A 15,855-nucleotide genomic window follows, 5' to 3' on the forward strand; every position below is an offset into this window, starting at 1 on the left:
TTTTGTAAAGATCTCTACATGGAAACAGAACGTGTGAGGCGTCTGTGGAACCCCATGGTTAATGGAATCGCCCCCTTAGAGTTAAGTTTAAAGGAACTGGTGATAGGACATAAGTTTTGGGCAGTAAACACAGGAACACTGGTATCTATGGAAAATAACTCCCCACCCCCTAAACCTTGTGTCATATCTCCAGGCCTGCTCCTTCAATTCATATATACATGAGTTACTAGTAATTCTTTTAAAACCAGAAACTTCTATATAAGGATTATGGAGCCTAAAAAAAAATAATTCTTATCTCTATACTAACACTCGTATCTTCATACAGTCATCGTATAGAATTAAAGGTAACCTGGGTACAAATAACAATGGGAAGTTTTTTTTTTTTTTGCTTCTAATTAACTGTTCTGAATACTGAAATGTTAATATAAAAATTGTAACAATATAATATACAGCATATATTAAGAAATAAATTATATTTATGACATTGGGGGGAGGGGATCCTTCAAAGTAACAGATTAATTTCTCTTCCGACCTTTGGGTGAAGTGTAACCCGTTAGTTATGTGTCCATGGTACATTCAGAGTGAACCACAATTTCCACTGATTCCTGTTACACATGAATGAGGCTACATACACCTCGGCTGGTATTAAAGCTACACAAAATCATTCTGGGTCTGATACAATTGAAGTGGACTTAATGAATTTTCCACATTTATTGAACGTATTTACACTAAAGTAATATCCCTATTTACCAAGAAAACATACCAAGACACAAACAATATTACTATATACAGCTATGCACAGATCGGCCTCTCAGGATCCACATGTATTAATGCTGGCCACCCGCTGGTAGACGTTGTGCAGTAAGTGTTTGGGGAGACAATCCAGGGAGCCGGACAGGATCTCTTTGAAGGAAATCACCGTCTCTAGGCAAAGCCTGGAAGCAAGAGAATATGCATCAAGACACACGTCCAGCTAAATGAAAGACTATTCTATGATCTAGATCAGTGTTGACTAACCTGTGACACTCCAGGTGTTGTGAAACTACAAGTCCCAGCATACCTTTCCAGCAATAATCTGCTATATATTGGCAAAGCATGCTGGGACTTGTAGTTTCACAACACCTGGAGTGTCACAGGTTAGCAAACACTGATCTAGATAGTGGGAGAAGCATTGGTCATATTCCATTGTCATACGTTTGGGGTGTAGTTGGCCAAACACTTCCATAGTCTCTCTAAAGAACGTTCATCCCAAAACAGACAGTATCCCTAAGAACTAAATACTGTCACTTACTATAACAGTTAGGTGGAAACAAAGAATGTAGAATTTACTGGTCTGTTCTATCAACAATCAGGGCTGGTGCTGGAGAAACTTGGCTCTGTACACTCTACTGACATGAGAACAAAGAGCGAATCTTTACCAGCCGCCCTCTGATATCAGTTCTTGCTGGTCGGAAGGGGTGGTCCTTGGCAGTGGGGCAATGTTGCTGTCTGCACATGATATTTACTATATAGGGTGTGGTACAATTTGGCCTTTGTCTGTGAACTGGCTGGGGGAGGGCACTCATATCCCTAACACACACACTTATAATTCATATACAGACGTGTTTACCTGACTAGAGACCTCGGCTGGACAGAGAACACTAGAACCTCGTTACTGTGAGCCTAGAAGGAAAAGGAGGAGACAGTATGAAAATAAAGCCTGGTCTATAGTACAGCAGTATTTATCAGCACCGGGGGGTAAATGTATCAAGCTCAGAGTTTTTCCAGCGGGTTTGAAAAACCAATCAGATTCTAGCTGTCATTTATTTAGTACATTCTACAAAATGATATCTAGAATCTGATTGGTTGCTATAGGCAACATCTACACTTTTTAAACCTGGCGGAAAACTCGGCTTGATACATTTTCCCCCAGGTCTCATGTTCCAGTCATGTTATACCCACAGCTGCTTCTGCCATTCACAAATAAAACTACCAGAAATCTTTACTCCGGTCCATACTGATTAAGGTGTACTTGTAGTCTGCAGCCAAGACTGAACCAATATTTATGAGCATAGGGCCTGTCACTCACTGTCTGTAGGTAACAGGTACACTGTAAAGTGGGTCTGTCACCTACATGTAATGGAGGCAGCCATACTGTGGGAGGAGCTAATCATGACAATCCAGCCAATCAATTTACCAGTAGCTCATGATGTCGCAGGGCTTTCACTGCCTGCAATCCTTACAACCTGTACTAAATCTACATACCTTGAAATAGTTAAATCAGTCCAGGAATACTAAAAGTAAAAGTTGTAAATCTTGGGATACCAGTATAAACAGGCAATAAAAAGAAAATATATATATTAAAAAAAAAAAAAGTTACCGCTTTGTGATGGGCGAGGAGATTGTTGGCGCATCCTCCGAAGACAAATATTTCACCTTCTTTACTAGCACACGCTGTATGCCACAACCTGCAAGACAGAAACAGGCGTTCCTGTGTACAAGTGGTGCGATGGTAGAAATAACCTGCACTTCTCAGCCTAAGCAGCCCAGGGTCTGCTTTACCAACAGCCAGCACCAGGCGGACTGAGGGAGTAACAGGCAGCCCCAGCCACCCTCCAGGGAAGAGAAAATAAAGTTAAAAAGATACAGGGCCCTGTGCAATCTCCTGTGGGAAGAATGGAGCAGAAGGTTATGAGAGGAGGAAGAATCAGATGTTGGTCCCGTGTCTCCTACTGTCACCCCTACTGCAGGTGGAGAAGCATGAGTGATTTCTTACCTGGGTTTATCGACATGACAGCTCTGGAATGGAATCCACTCATTTGTCTTCAGACTGTACATCCAAGTGTCACCTAAATACAGATCACAAGCTTGACAAGTCCGAGAGTTCAGAGATTGGAAGGCAGAAATACAGACACCTACAGAACGTACACTGTGGGGGAGATTTATAAAACTGCTCTACAGGTAGCTGGTTGGAGAAGATAGTGAAGCCCATAGCAACCAATTGCATATTAGATTAAATAGAATTGGTTGCTATGGGCAACACCTACATTTCTACACTTACCTGTAGAACAGTTTTCACATCCATCACATTATCAGACAATTCTACTAAACGTTATTTATTAGTGACCATAAGCAATAAAATAAAAGTACACACATAAGAGCAACAATTAACATTCACAAACATATACAGTACGTAAAAGTTTTCCATGGATTAACAGAACTGGAGATGTTTGCTATGTAGTCAAGTTTAAAGAGCACCTGTCACCTCCACAAAACTGCACATAAATATGTTACATTGTGGACACACATATGTGTTGGGACGGTTTTAACGCATTTCTCTGATACTAATACACTGCTAGAGAAATGGATTTGAGCTGCATTCTGAAACGTTAAACCCTTGAGCCAAAATATTAAACTGCAATAGTGGGAACAAGCCAATGAGAAATCATATAGAATATTCTTATTGCAGTTTTCAAACGTTAGCAGAAAAAAAGCCCATTAATAGCAGACAGGTGTGAACAGGCCCTTACGGTGTGTTACAGTTGAATAGTTGCTTCTATGTTCACCTTTGTACATGTCTGCATGATGTTAACCCTCTTCTGAGCACCTATTAATATTAATGAAAGAACAGGCAGCTCATGTACTGGCAGGAGCATGCTCACTGTGCTCCTGAGAAACACCCTGTGACCTCATCACACTGCCAGCGATCAGTACATTGGCTGAGACTGATCACATGAGCTCAACGTCATAGCACCTTCTGTCCACACTAAAACCTACTGTAAGTAATGCCGAAAATCATGAGGCAGAGATGGAGGAGCAGTTTTATGGCTTATTCTTTTGTCAATAATGACATTTGAGATAATGTCTGTACACTGCCATTCGAATTTTACTCAGGTTATACTGTTATTGTTAGATACTTAAAAACAGCATGGCAAGAAGACTAAAAGCCATTGTTCTGTTAAAATACTAGTTACCGATACAAACATGTTGTCAGCTCTCTGCAGAGCTGGGTTTTAAAATCAAAGAACAGGAGAACTTAAAAACAAAACAAAAAAAAACATCACTTACTCAGAGGTTGTTTATCGGTGGTAAATCCCCCAAAGAGGAACAGACTGTGTTGTGAAGCTTGTGTTAGCGAATGCCAAGACCTCCCCAGCGGGGTAACACCCTGTGTAATCCTGCAGGGGAGAAGGGGGGGCGACAGGGGCTGAATGATGTAAGAACCAGCTCATACAAACATTATACATAGACAATATAATTAAAAGAAAGTTTAGGTACATTTACTAATCAATTTTGCTACCCGATTCACTATTGCACACCCGCTAGCCGTAAATAAAGAGGATCTGGCGCATTGCAGGTGATACGGAAATTCTGAGACACCATTATGACATTACCTCCTTCAGCCACTAGGGGTAGTTATGTTCGTTCAGGGGGCAGGTGATTCGCCTCCCCTATGTATTAACAGATCACTAAATGTGGATCCAAACCTACAAATAGGCAACACATCCGCAATATCTGTCTTCCCAGGATTTGCTGGTAGAAATGGCAACATCAAGACAAAAGTTTGGGAGGAGGATTATCAGGGGTGTTCCTGGCTCAGCGAGTGGGCTATTTACTCCACAATTTTGTTTGCATGGAGGTGTATAGAGGGATCATCCTACTGGTTAGTAGAAAGGATGAAAAACCACTTACACTTCGTGCCACTCCCAGGTATCAAAATTCAAATAATAAAGGTCATTCATTCTGGAGTCCTAAAAAAATAAGACAGGATAGTATAAAGGAAACATCCCACCAAAGGACACATAAATCCCCACCTGCACAAACTGATACTCACCCTGTATCTACCGCCAAAAACATAACCTCTATTTCCAACGGCGGCACAGGCATGGGCGGCCCGCGGGGACGGGCTCTTCCCCTGTTAAAAAAAAGTTATGTTGGCAGATAGTGTAAGTGTCAGTACAAATTAAGTCCAAAGATAATTGAGAATACAACAATAAAAATAAAGTAAATTATATGTATCCATACAAACTTTGGACATATAGAAATCTTACCGTAGTTACAATGCGACTCCAGGTGAAGCTGTCTAGGGCCAGAGCATGGACGTGGTTATTCCAGCCTCTCGGGAGCCCGGCATTCTGGAAAGCGACAGACACAATCAGTGTATTACTGTCAAGGGATGTCCACCTTCATCACGCTCACTAAAAATTAATTCATTATAGCAATACAGTAACAGTTACAAATAGTTCTAATTAGAGAATGTCCTGCCATATAATAGTTATATACATTGTTCTCCGTTTGTCAGCATTTCAACTAGGTTGTTGGGTCATGATTGACAGTCCCAGCTCTACAGTAACACTCACCAATCAGTAGGTTGTTGGGTCATGATTGACAGTCCCAGCTCTACAGTAACACTCACCAATCAGTAGGTTGTTGGGTCATGAGTGACAGTCTTAGCTCTACAATAACCCTCACCAATCAGTAGGTTGTTGGGTCATAAGTGACAGTCCCTGCTCTTCAGTAACACTCGCCAATCAGTAGGTTGTTGGATCATGATTGACAGTCCCTGCTCTTCAGTAACACTCACTAACCAGTAGGTTGTTGGGTCATGAGTGACAGTCTTAGCTCTACAGTAACACTCACTAATCAGTCCTGGGACTGATGACTGCTAACAAGTGTAAGATTTTCAATTAATACTAGGCAACAGCAAGGTATACTCACCATGTCTAGCTTATTATGTCCTGCAGTTTCCACAACTAACCCAATAAATGTTTTGTGAACAGTATACACCTTCCTTAAAAGATCACAAGTAGGTTTTTCTGAGGATTCCCTGTATTATGTACATGAGACTTGTTGCTAAACTCGTCCTTGAAATGGTCTAGTACAAACACTATCCACAGATAAAGCATGGTCAGAGTATTAGAGAACTGCACCATAATCATTGAAGGGGAACTCCATGATCAGAGTAATCTGTTGTCACAGCAGGTACGTTCTCATCATTAAACTGGCCACAAACAGGTCAATTCTGCAGCTAGAAAGATCAATTACTAATTTGGCCACGAATGAGCTCCAATACAAAATCAAGCAATATGTTATTTCAGTATACATACTCCAAACGAGGTTTCATCAAACTCAAATGTCCCGATTGCATCTTCTCGATAATACCCATATCCACCAAAGAAGAGCAGCCTGAAAGCACGAAATAAAAGCCAAAAATTAAAGTTAAAATAACTCTCCCCCAACCAGAACAATGATGGGGGTTCCACCACCAGGAATCCTGACGTTTATATTCTTCAGACCTCCGCTTCACCCCAACACATGGGTGATGTCGCTGACTGTTCTGTACATATGGAGCCAGGGCATCGTTCTGATAGGACAGTTTTCTCTTCATGATCGCATGCGGTCATATTATTCCTCCTATACAAATCTACATTTGTGTAAAGGGAGGTTGGGATATTGCTTTTGTAAGAGCAACACATATAATCATCATCATCAACATTCATTTATATGGTGCCAGCAAATTCTGTAGCGTTTTACAATTTGTCACGAACACGCTCCCAGCTGCCGTGACTTTGGGGTGTTCGCTGTATGAGGTCACACACGATTTCAGCCCGCAGTATCTCTCTACCTATCACACAGGTTATAGACCTACGGAATCGCCCCCCAAACACATCGCTCTCACACCCCCAGACACTTCAGGTTCTGCCACCACCTATTGATTACGGGCAATAGGACCCCAATATACTGTCCCACACTGGCACACAGGCTTCTAGTTATTCACAGACTAGCAAGACCCACACCAGCACACACAGGGTTACCTCTTCACAGCTCCAGACTGTTATATATATATATGTACATACAAGCACACACAGCTTGTTAATCAAATGTATCAACAAATCACACACTGGCATTCCAAGGGTTAACTTGGTCGAGCTCTCTTCTACCAGGCTAATGGATTCGTTAGAGTATCAAGGACGCAATATATTAAGTTATAGATTTAATATACAAAAGTACAGGATATTCAGATATAAAGAAAAATAATGAATAAACAATAGATTGACATAACAAGCAAATTGTAAATCTGTGTAGAGGCAGCAAAGGAACCAAAGACCGGCCTAGAAAGAGAGTGGTGACTTTGCAAATTGTTTCTTTTAAAAGAAGCACTAATCTAAAAACAATTCAGTGGTCAGTGATGCATAACACAGTCCTCGGGGAGACTGTCGCCCTGGAGCCTGGCTGCCATCTCTCTGCAGCAGATTGTGTCTACAGCAGGCCTGTCCAACCTGCGGCCCTCCAGATGTTGTGAAACTACAAGCCCCAGCATGCTTTGCCAGTAGACAACCAGTTGATAGCTGGAAGGGCATGCTGGGACTTGTAGTTTCACAAACATCTGGAGGGCCGCAGGTTGGACAGGCCTGGTCTACAGGGTCTAGGTCTTCTGGAAAATACTTTGGGCAGCAGGTTTAAAGATAAATCACCCAGCTGAGATTTAGGAATGGTGGGGTTAAGAGTGAGCCCTCCCCTACATCCTGGCTGTGTTTGGACAGGGGGGAAACAACCCACCCCCTGCCACTGAGTGTAACGTTAAAGGTGTGACATTAATGTCGCCTGTGTGATAAAAGCCTCTTGAGTAGGAGTGAGCAGACCATGGGAGACTCTCCGCCCTCCCGGAGCGAGCAAGGACATCCTCCCCTGATCGCAGCAGACATCAGATCTCCGGACCCCAGGTAAGTTATATTCTGCATTAATGTTCACTTTATGGAACTCTTCACAAAAAAAACATTATCAATTTTGGGTTGAGTTATCCTTTAAGTCGGACCCAGGGGTGACACATAAAGGTCATCTTGCTATGTGGGGACCAGTTTATCAACAGACATAACATTTCCATCCTTATAAAGGAAATGGTAGAGGAATATTAGCGACCTGCACTATGGGGGAATACGGTGGCTCAGTGGTTAGCACTACTGCCTCACAGCGCTGGGTTCATGAGTTCAATTCCCAACCATGGCCTTATCTGTGTGGAGTTTATATGTTCTCCCTGTGTTTGCGTGGGTTTCCTCCGGGTGCTCTGGTTTCCTCCCACTCCAAAAACATACTAATAGGTTAATTGGCTGCTATCAAAATTGACCCTAGTCTGTCTGTGTGTGTCTATATTAGGGAATTTAGACTGTAAGTCCCAATGGGGCAGGGACTGATGTGAGCGAGTTCTCTGTACAGCGCTGCGGAATCAGTGGCGCTATATAAATAAATGGTGATGATGATGATATATGCAGGGGACCTTCTGTATAAATGTAGCAATTTATATTTAAAGGTTATGTCCCTTACACTGTACAATCTCAGACTTCTATTCACAATAGAGAAGGACAGGATGTGATGCCAAATGCGGATCCTAATGAAGAAGAGTTGATCAGTATATTAGCAGTACAGACACTCACTTGTTCTGATAGACCCATACACCAAGCTTGTCCTTTGGTGATGGTGGGGGTCCTCTACAGTCTGCCTTTTCCCAGTAGAGATCCCCAGCTTTGGAGTTCAGGTTCAACATGTAGAGCTGTGAACACACAATATTTCCACATTCACAACATCCTTGCTGCTACTTCTGCCTGAGTCTCTTTCATATCAGACCTGTAGTGTGAGGGCTACCGGCACATGGGATGTAGTTGAAAAGTTGACCGATAAAATGCCTACACCATGAGGTCGACAGTTAAAAAGGTCAACTTTTAAAATGTAGACAGGGTCGTAACATAGACAGACAAAACGTGGACATAAATCACTATATTTAAAATGGCAATACATGTAAAAAACAAAAAACGGCTTGACATCATACCCAGCCATCAATGTTATCACCACATCCCTTACCATTAGGCCATGTCTACAAGCTATTGTATTGTGAGAGAATTATCACACCTCAACTAGACTGACAGGAGTAGTTTGAAGCCAAGTAGGTACTAATGCAATTATCGTGCAGTTTACATGATAAACAACTGTTAGTCCGATATTGCAATAGTGTGCATGCTCCAATGATCATGTTTTATCTTACCAAAGTACATCGTATCGATTGATTTTGTTTTCTAAACTTTCTAAAAACGATGATCAACAATGGAACGATGTTGGGTAAATGTGGAAGTGTGTACACACTCATGACCAGCAGCGCAGGCAGATCTCTGTAGTGTGTGCAGAGTCACCATCTTTTCAGCCGATTGTTTTGACAGATGAAGATCAGAGATCTGAAGGTAAATCGTGTAGGTGTGTACACATGAATCTGTATGATCATCGGGACTTTCAATTGTTGGTGAAATCGGTACAATAATCGCACCTGAAGTAACATGCAATAGTGTGTGTACCTGGCTTTAATAGCGCCATCAACCCGTTAGCTTGGACATTTCCAACCAAACACTCAGATTTATGGCACTTTCGTCTTCAGTGCACTTCCCCACTCCCCCAAACCGGAATGCTGTTAGTCAAACACAAACTTGCTATTCAAGTACTGACCATGTTAGTGTTTCCATGGGCGTGATGCCCTCCGAACAGGTATAGCACATTGTCCACACACACCGCACAGCTGCCCGACATCGACGGTGGGCCGTTTCCTTTGGTCTTCATTCTCTGCCTGTAATATATTGCTTTATTAAAAGGGACTTTCTAAAAATATTATTAATGAAAAATATTATTCACTCTCACCCAGAAGGCACCTGGTGTCTGAAAATATAAATAGGCGACAATGTGGAAAAAACCCAGAAAGAAAACAGTGCCATGTATAGTGGGCCCCAGACCTCGTTTTCCTGCCCAGACAAACCAGGGTACAAAATACATATGTAGAAAAATCTGTGGTGCAAAGTTACTTTCAGGCCCCCCCAAGGTCACCACTCTGAAGGCTCATAGAGGACCAGGCTAGCAGAGAACTCTCCATGATCGGTGAAGTTACTGGACCCTCCTGAAACCAGTAATACATCTGATCTTTACCAAAAGAAGTCATTTAAATCGACTCGTGAAGTTAGATGAACATAGTAATAAAGTCAATTACAGAATGACTGTAGAACACCCGTTGTAAACGTGACAAGCGTTGTGTTCTGTTTGACCTGGTGGGATGGCAGAATAATAGTTAACTAAGACAATCTGCCTGTGTTTTAAATAATTTGAGAATTCACAATGAACTCATTGAATGACAAGTTTATGTGAAGCAAATCTACAAGTCCGTCTATAGACCGTGGGAGTTTTTGTCCAAGGAGACCACAAACTTCCAAAAATGTTTTTTTTTCTATGTATGTAGAGTAGCTTTAGACAAGGCTTGAGAAAACGTAGGAGCCAGATCCTAAACTGCAAGAGCAAGGACAAAGACATGGACATGATTTATACACAATTAGGTATGTTTTAGGCTTACGTGAGTGTTTTTTACCCTGTGATACTTCATGAATTCACTGGAGCTCACTAACTGACACTAGGGGCTAGATTTACTAAGCTGCGGGTTTGAAAAAGTTGGGATGTTGCCTATAGCAACCAATTAGATTCTAGCTTTCATTTATTTAGTACATTCTACAAAATGACAGCTAGAATGTGATTGGTTGCTAAAGGTAACATCCCCACTTTTTCAAACCCGCAGCTTAGTAAATCTAGCCCTAGAAATGGTACAAGAACCTTACACTGGAGTGTGAGTCATAGGGCGATATTCAATTGACCGCAATTTTTTTTTTCCCCGCCGCATATAAAAAAAAATAATCTCCCGCAGGTCTTTGACGGCAATAGCGACCGTATTGAGTCAGCACAGCGGGAAAACTCGTGCAATTCAATTGAAAAAGAGGAAACGCTGCCCCCGCGCATTAAATATTGTGCTTGCGAGACTTTAGGGGAGTTTTAACGCGGTCATGTATAACACAAAAAAAAAAAGGTTTTGCATACATTTCTATACATTAGATTGCATTACACATTGATAATATCTACATTACAGTACTTTCTTTAACATATTTTTTAATTGAACTATTTTTTACCATAGAATCATCTCTATTGTGTCAAAACACATTACTACATTCATAATTGTACCAAATACATAAACATAAATATAATTATTTAGTGATTTTATTTTTTTTAAATGTTTATTACAAGAAAATCTACTTTTACATGTTAGGCATTAGTGATAAACATAAGTTTAACTTTTTTTTCACATTATTACATGTTTTCAAATACGTTTTTTATTTTTAACACACCCCAAAGAAGTGCAAGATAAAAGAGCCTATTTGCCTATTTAACCCGCCACGTTAAAAAACAATTGAATAGCTTTTAACGCGGTGGGTTCTCAATTTCCCTATACTTTCAATAGTCCTTTGACTGGAGCGCGAGAGGACCATTTCATGAAAAAAACCGCTGCGTTAAAAAGGTAATTGAATCGCGGGTAAAGTTAACCTGCTCGAAAATGACAAAAAAAAAATGTATTAACGTAGCGTTAAAACATTTCTTGCTGTCAATTGAATACCCCCCATAGTGAGCTGGTCACTTTCCTTGGAGGATCCCTGCATATCATCAGAAGTGGGTTTTGAGTCCAGGAAGCACTCAAGTATTTCTGACAGGAATCTCACACTATCACAGGAGTTCTGCTCCCTCCCACCATGGCTGCCACTAATTCCCCAGTTTTGGACCACTACAGTACAGTACAACTCATTCTCCGCACAACCAGTGCTATCTAACCTGAGCAGCTGTTGGAGCCATATAGCAATTTCTAAACAGGCTAAAATCCACAGATTTTATATATTACACCTACCAGGTTCCATTTTCCATGTGGTAAATCCAGATCTCATCTCGTGGCAAATAAAAATCATAAAATCCTCGAACGGGAGCATTCTGAAAATAAGAGGCGTCAAATGCTTAAAAGTACAACTAAACCACAAATAATAAAAAATTGTATAGAAGGGTGATCTATATTTCCCGTTTTTCTGATTGCCAGGACTGCTCTGTTTATTTGGAAATCATTAACAAGTTGCTCCGTGCACATTGTCAAATTTCCATAGAAACCTATCCAACGTGCTGAGTCACTAAGTTGGATCAGTAAACAGCCCTGTTACCATTGTGTACGTTACAGCCAACCTTTTTTCTACATTTGCTGCAAATGACTATTATTTAACAAAAAATGGCATGGAAGCTTTCTTATTCCAAATTTGTTTTATACTATAATAAAAGCTGGGACTCAAACTGATTTTAGACAGAATAAAACACTAATGATCAAGTTCTTATTTACCATGGGGGGGGGGGGGGGGGGGCAGCTAAACCTTACTAAAAGTGCCATGCCTTCTAAGTACGTCTTCCCCATCAGTAAGACGATCTTCCAGAGAGCCAAATGACAAAAAAATTAACAAATTACTTCTGTTTGGAGCGTATCATACACATATAAATAATCAATAAGTGATTCCTCCTACAGGTACTATGAGGAGCAGTGATAATCAAGTTAGTAAAAGGGGAATATCAGAGGCAGTGAAGAAAGATGGGTATGTTTTAAAAGTAATTCTGTATATTTTAGACAATGTGGTCCGAATGATAGAAAACTCCTTATCCAGAATAGCAAACATTCTGAACATTTATGAAGATAAATCCCATATACTTGATTTGTGGTGTATTTCATTTTATTGGTGCGCAAGGTATTGCATGTGTTATACTAAGCCCAGGTGTCCTTAGTAGTGCATAAAGCAGTATGTCTGGCTTTTAATACATAAATGTGTTTGGTACAAGATCTTCTCTGCTTAGTGGCTAAAATGAAGTGCAGCATAAACCAGCCCATGGCTCCACAGCTGCTGTGGGACTACAAATCCCAGCATGGCCTTCATACTGGACATGTAGTTGGGACAACATTTGGGACTACTGGGAGTATGGTCCATATGGAGCTGTCACCTTGTATCCTCCCCACACAAACATCCGGGTCCCATCAGTGACGGACACGTGACCGCTGCGCTCGGCCGGGACACTGTCATCTGCCGCCGGCCCTGCATCTCCCTCCTCCTCCTCGTCTTCCTCATCCTCCTCCTCCTGCTGCACCTCAGCCGGGGGATCCGCATTTTCATCCGCCATCCCTCAGTGAACCGGGAGCGTCACAACACAGAGTCGCGCACGTTATACGTCGTAGACAGAAGTAAATACAGCGGAATCGCAGCCGCCATGATGCTTAAGGGCAGAGCGCTAGGTGTACTACAGCGCCCCCGAGTGGCAGACATTAGTTACAACAACCAGATAATTGTAATGAAATAAGATCTTGTTGTTGTTACCATCACATCTTTTAAATCACTCCCATACTTAGAAATGTATGCACCCATACCCCCTTTTATTCTGTTGTCCCTCTTTGTGATAGAAGTAGCCTTTTATTAATTTTATAGATAATTGTGGACATTTATTAAAACTAGTGCACAGGAAAACTGTGGAGTTACCAATGTCAAACATTATGGGCAGCACAGTGGCTAAGTGTTTAGCACTTCTGCCTCCCAGCACTGGGGTCATGAGTTTAATTCCCGACCATGGCCTTATCTGTGTGGAGTTTGTATTTTCTCCCCTTGTTTGCGTGGGTTTCCTCCAGTGGCGGATCCAGGGGGGGGGCCCCTAGCAGGGGCTTGCTGCCGGCGGCTGCACACTGTGCAGGTCCGTTCAGCAATGACAGAGTGCTGCCCGTCTGCTCTGATTGTGTTTTAAACACAATCAGAGCAGCGGGGCAGCACTCTGTCACTCCCGAGCGGACCTGCACATACTGTGCAGCCGCCGGCAGCCTTAGAAATTAGAAAGGGGGCTGGGCCCAAATCGCCCCCCCCCTAAAATCGCCCGGGGTATAGCAATAGTCTGGATCCGCCCTTGGTTTCCTCCGGGTGCTCTGGTTTCCTCCCACACTCCAAAAACATACTGGTAGGTTATTTGGCTGCTATCAAAAAATTGCCCCTAGTCTCTCTCTCTGTCTGCGTTTGTATGTTAGGGAATTTAGACTGTAAGCTCCAATGGGAGCAGGGACTGATGTGAACGAGTTCTCTGTACAGCACTGTGGAATCAGTGGCGCTATATAAATTGATGATGATTAAGTCATTTTTGGAGTGCAGATTAGAAGATGGATGTAAATAGCTGATTGGTTGTTATGGGCAATACAACTGTTTTCCACATTTTCCCACTGAATATAGTGGGTATATTATAAATGTCCGTTTTTAACCAACATTTACTCTTCTTCCCTTAAAAATTGTTCCTTTTTGGCATCTGATGCATTGATCTGTATGGTTAGACCTATCCACTGGCTCACAGACATGTAGGTTATCTAACTGTGTAACAGTATCCTACTTGTGTTTTATTACCAGAGCTATGAAGGTCCCGGTGTAGTGTCCTCGTTGGCAGAAAGGGAAGTAACACCATTGGATCCCATAAACCTTGGTCGCTTGCTCAATACTCAAATCTGGCTTGGTTTGTTCTCCAGGCCTTTGAGCCTGTAGAATTAAGTAAGTGGGGTTTACAATGTGAGTGATACAGTTTTGATCTTCTCTGGTTGCACAAACTGCTGTCCGCTCTGCTCACTTTAAATATTCTTCAGCCTTGAGGGCCCAGAGATCACAGCGTATCTATGTATGTGCAAACACTGGGCCTTATCACCATTGCACCCCTTAGCAATCTTGACAGTTAAGCCATTAGTTAAACTATGACAATCCAACCACCTTAGTTGAACCACATTACTGCATGAGGGACTGATGTGAGCGAGTTCTCTGTACAGCGCTGCGGAATCAGTGGCGCTATATAAATAAATGGTGATAATGATGATGAGTTATGTACCTACACATTCCTACTAGCACAACTAGTTGAAATGACCCGTCTACCATATTAAAAATAAGTGTAAATTATTTCCGTCAGTAAGATTCATGTTTTCAGCCGTCATGTTAATCTTAGAATAAGTATACAAACGTACAGGTATTTAAACTTATTGTAGAGCTCATTAACACTTTGGATGTAAGCAATTTATTAATGTTACAGTGTTTACACCACAAGGTGTGTAATACGCATCAGGTGGCACCAGGTACCATAGGAGGATGACCACAACAAAAACCTGATTTGTTCTCGCACAACTGAAAGAAATCTGACCACATTTAATAATCAGGAGCATAATACACTTTAGCTGTGTGATAGGCACCTGGTTATCTCAATGCTCTAGAAAGCGCAAGACTACTTAAGCTGGGTACACACTACACGGTTTTCATCCAATAATCGGCTAAATCAGCCGACATACGACCGCTCGTTCAAAAGTCGGGTCAGTGTGTGCAGTGACACGATGGTCGAAAGTCTGCCCAAATAGACGATTGTCGCCTCAATTGGTTAGTCGTACCGTTTAATATTTTCGTTCCAATCTCGTTTCCGCTGTGTAGTGTGTATAAACTTCCGACCGATCCACAACAGTGAGTATGAAATTACAGTCATTGCTCACGACTACATGGCTGTAAAAAGTCGCTAAAGGGACGTCCGCTCTTCCCTTTATCATCCTAAACAAGGCTAGTGTGTATGCAGTCCATGGACCGAGCGATCGGACCATCGATCGCATGTAAAATCGCTCGGCATAAAAAGTTGGTTGAAATTTCTGTAGTGTGTACCCAGCTTTAGAGACAATATTTTTCCCTTTAATTCATGTTTTATACAGTTTATTATCATACAATGAAAAGAAAACAGAGCAATCATTATTACAAAGCCATTCTGAAGTTGAAAATGTCTTCAAATTTATTAGTGTTTTATTTCTTCTGCACAGTGTGAACTGGAGTAATAAACACTCAAATTACAAAACATATCAAATATATATATATGTATATATTTCTCTTAAAGAACATTTGAAAAATTACCAAGAAGATATACAAAACATAATGTATTAAACAAACCTTAGAGCAGATAGCGGGC

At 41.5% G+C, this 15,855-nt stretch overlaps 1 protein-coding gene across 1 annotated transcript; it reads right to left on the reverse strand.

Annotated features, from left to right (window-relative positions):
* Positions 1-678: 678 nt before the first annotated feature.
* KLHDC2 (kelch domain containing 2) lies at positions 679-13,026 on the reverse strand. The gene is made up of 13 exons (XM_075192642.1): positions 12,850-13,026; positions 11,729-11,808; positions 9,469-9,586; positions 8,412-8,527; positions 6,087-6,165; positions 5,031-5,114; positions 4,814-4,894; positions 4,672-4,730; positions 4,048-4,157; positions 2,756-2,828; positions 2,360-2,447; positions 1,610-1,662; positions 679-935 (listed from the first exon to the last, which is right to left on the reverse strand). Exons 1-13 carry the CDS (start codon positions 13,024-13,026, stop codon positions 812-814), a joined length of 1,242 nt encoding a protein of 413 aa, XP_075048743.1. The 3' UTR covers positions 679-811.
* Between the last annotated feature and the right edge of the window lie 2,829 nt (positions 13,027-15,855).

This window comes from Mixophyes fleayi, chromosome 12 (genome assembly GCF_038048845.1).
Source record: "Mixophyes fleayi isolate aMixFle1 chromosome 12, aMixFle1.hap1, whole genome shotgun sequence".
NCBI lineage: Eukaryota > Metazoa > Chordata > Amphibia > Anura > Limnodynastidae > Mixophyes > Mixophyes fleayi.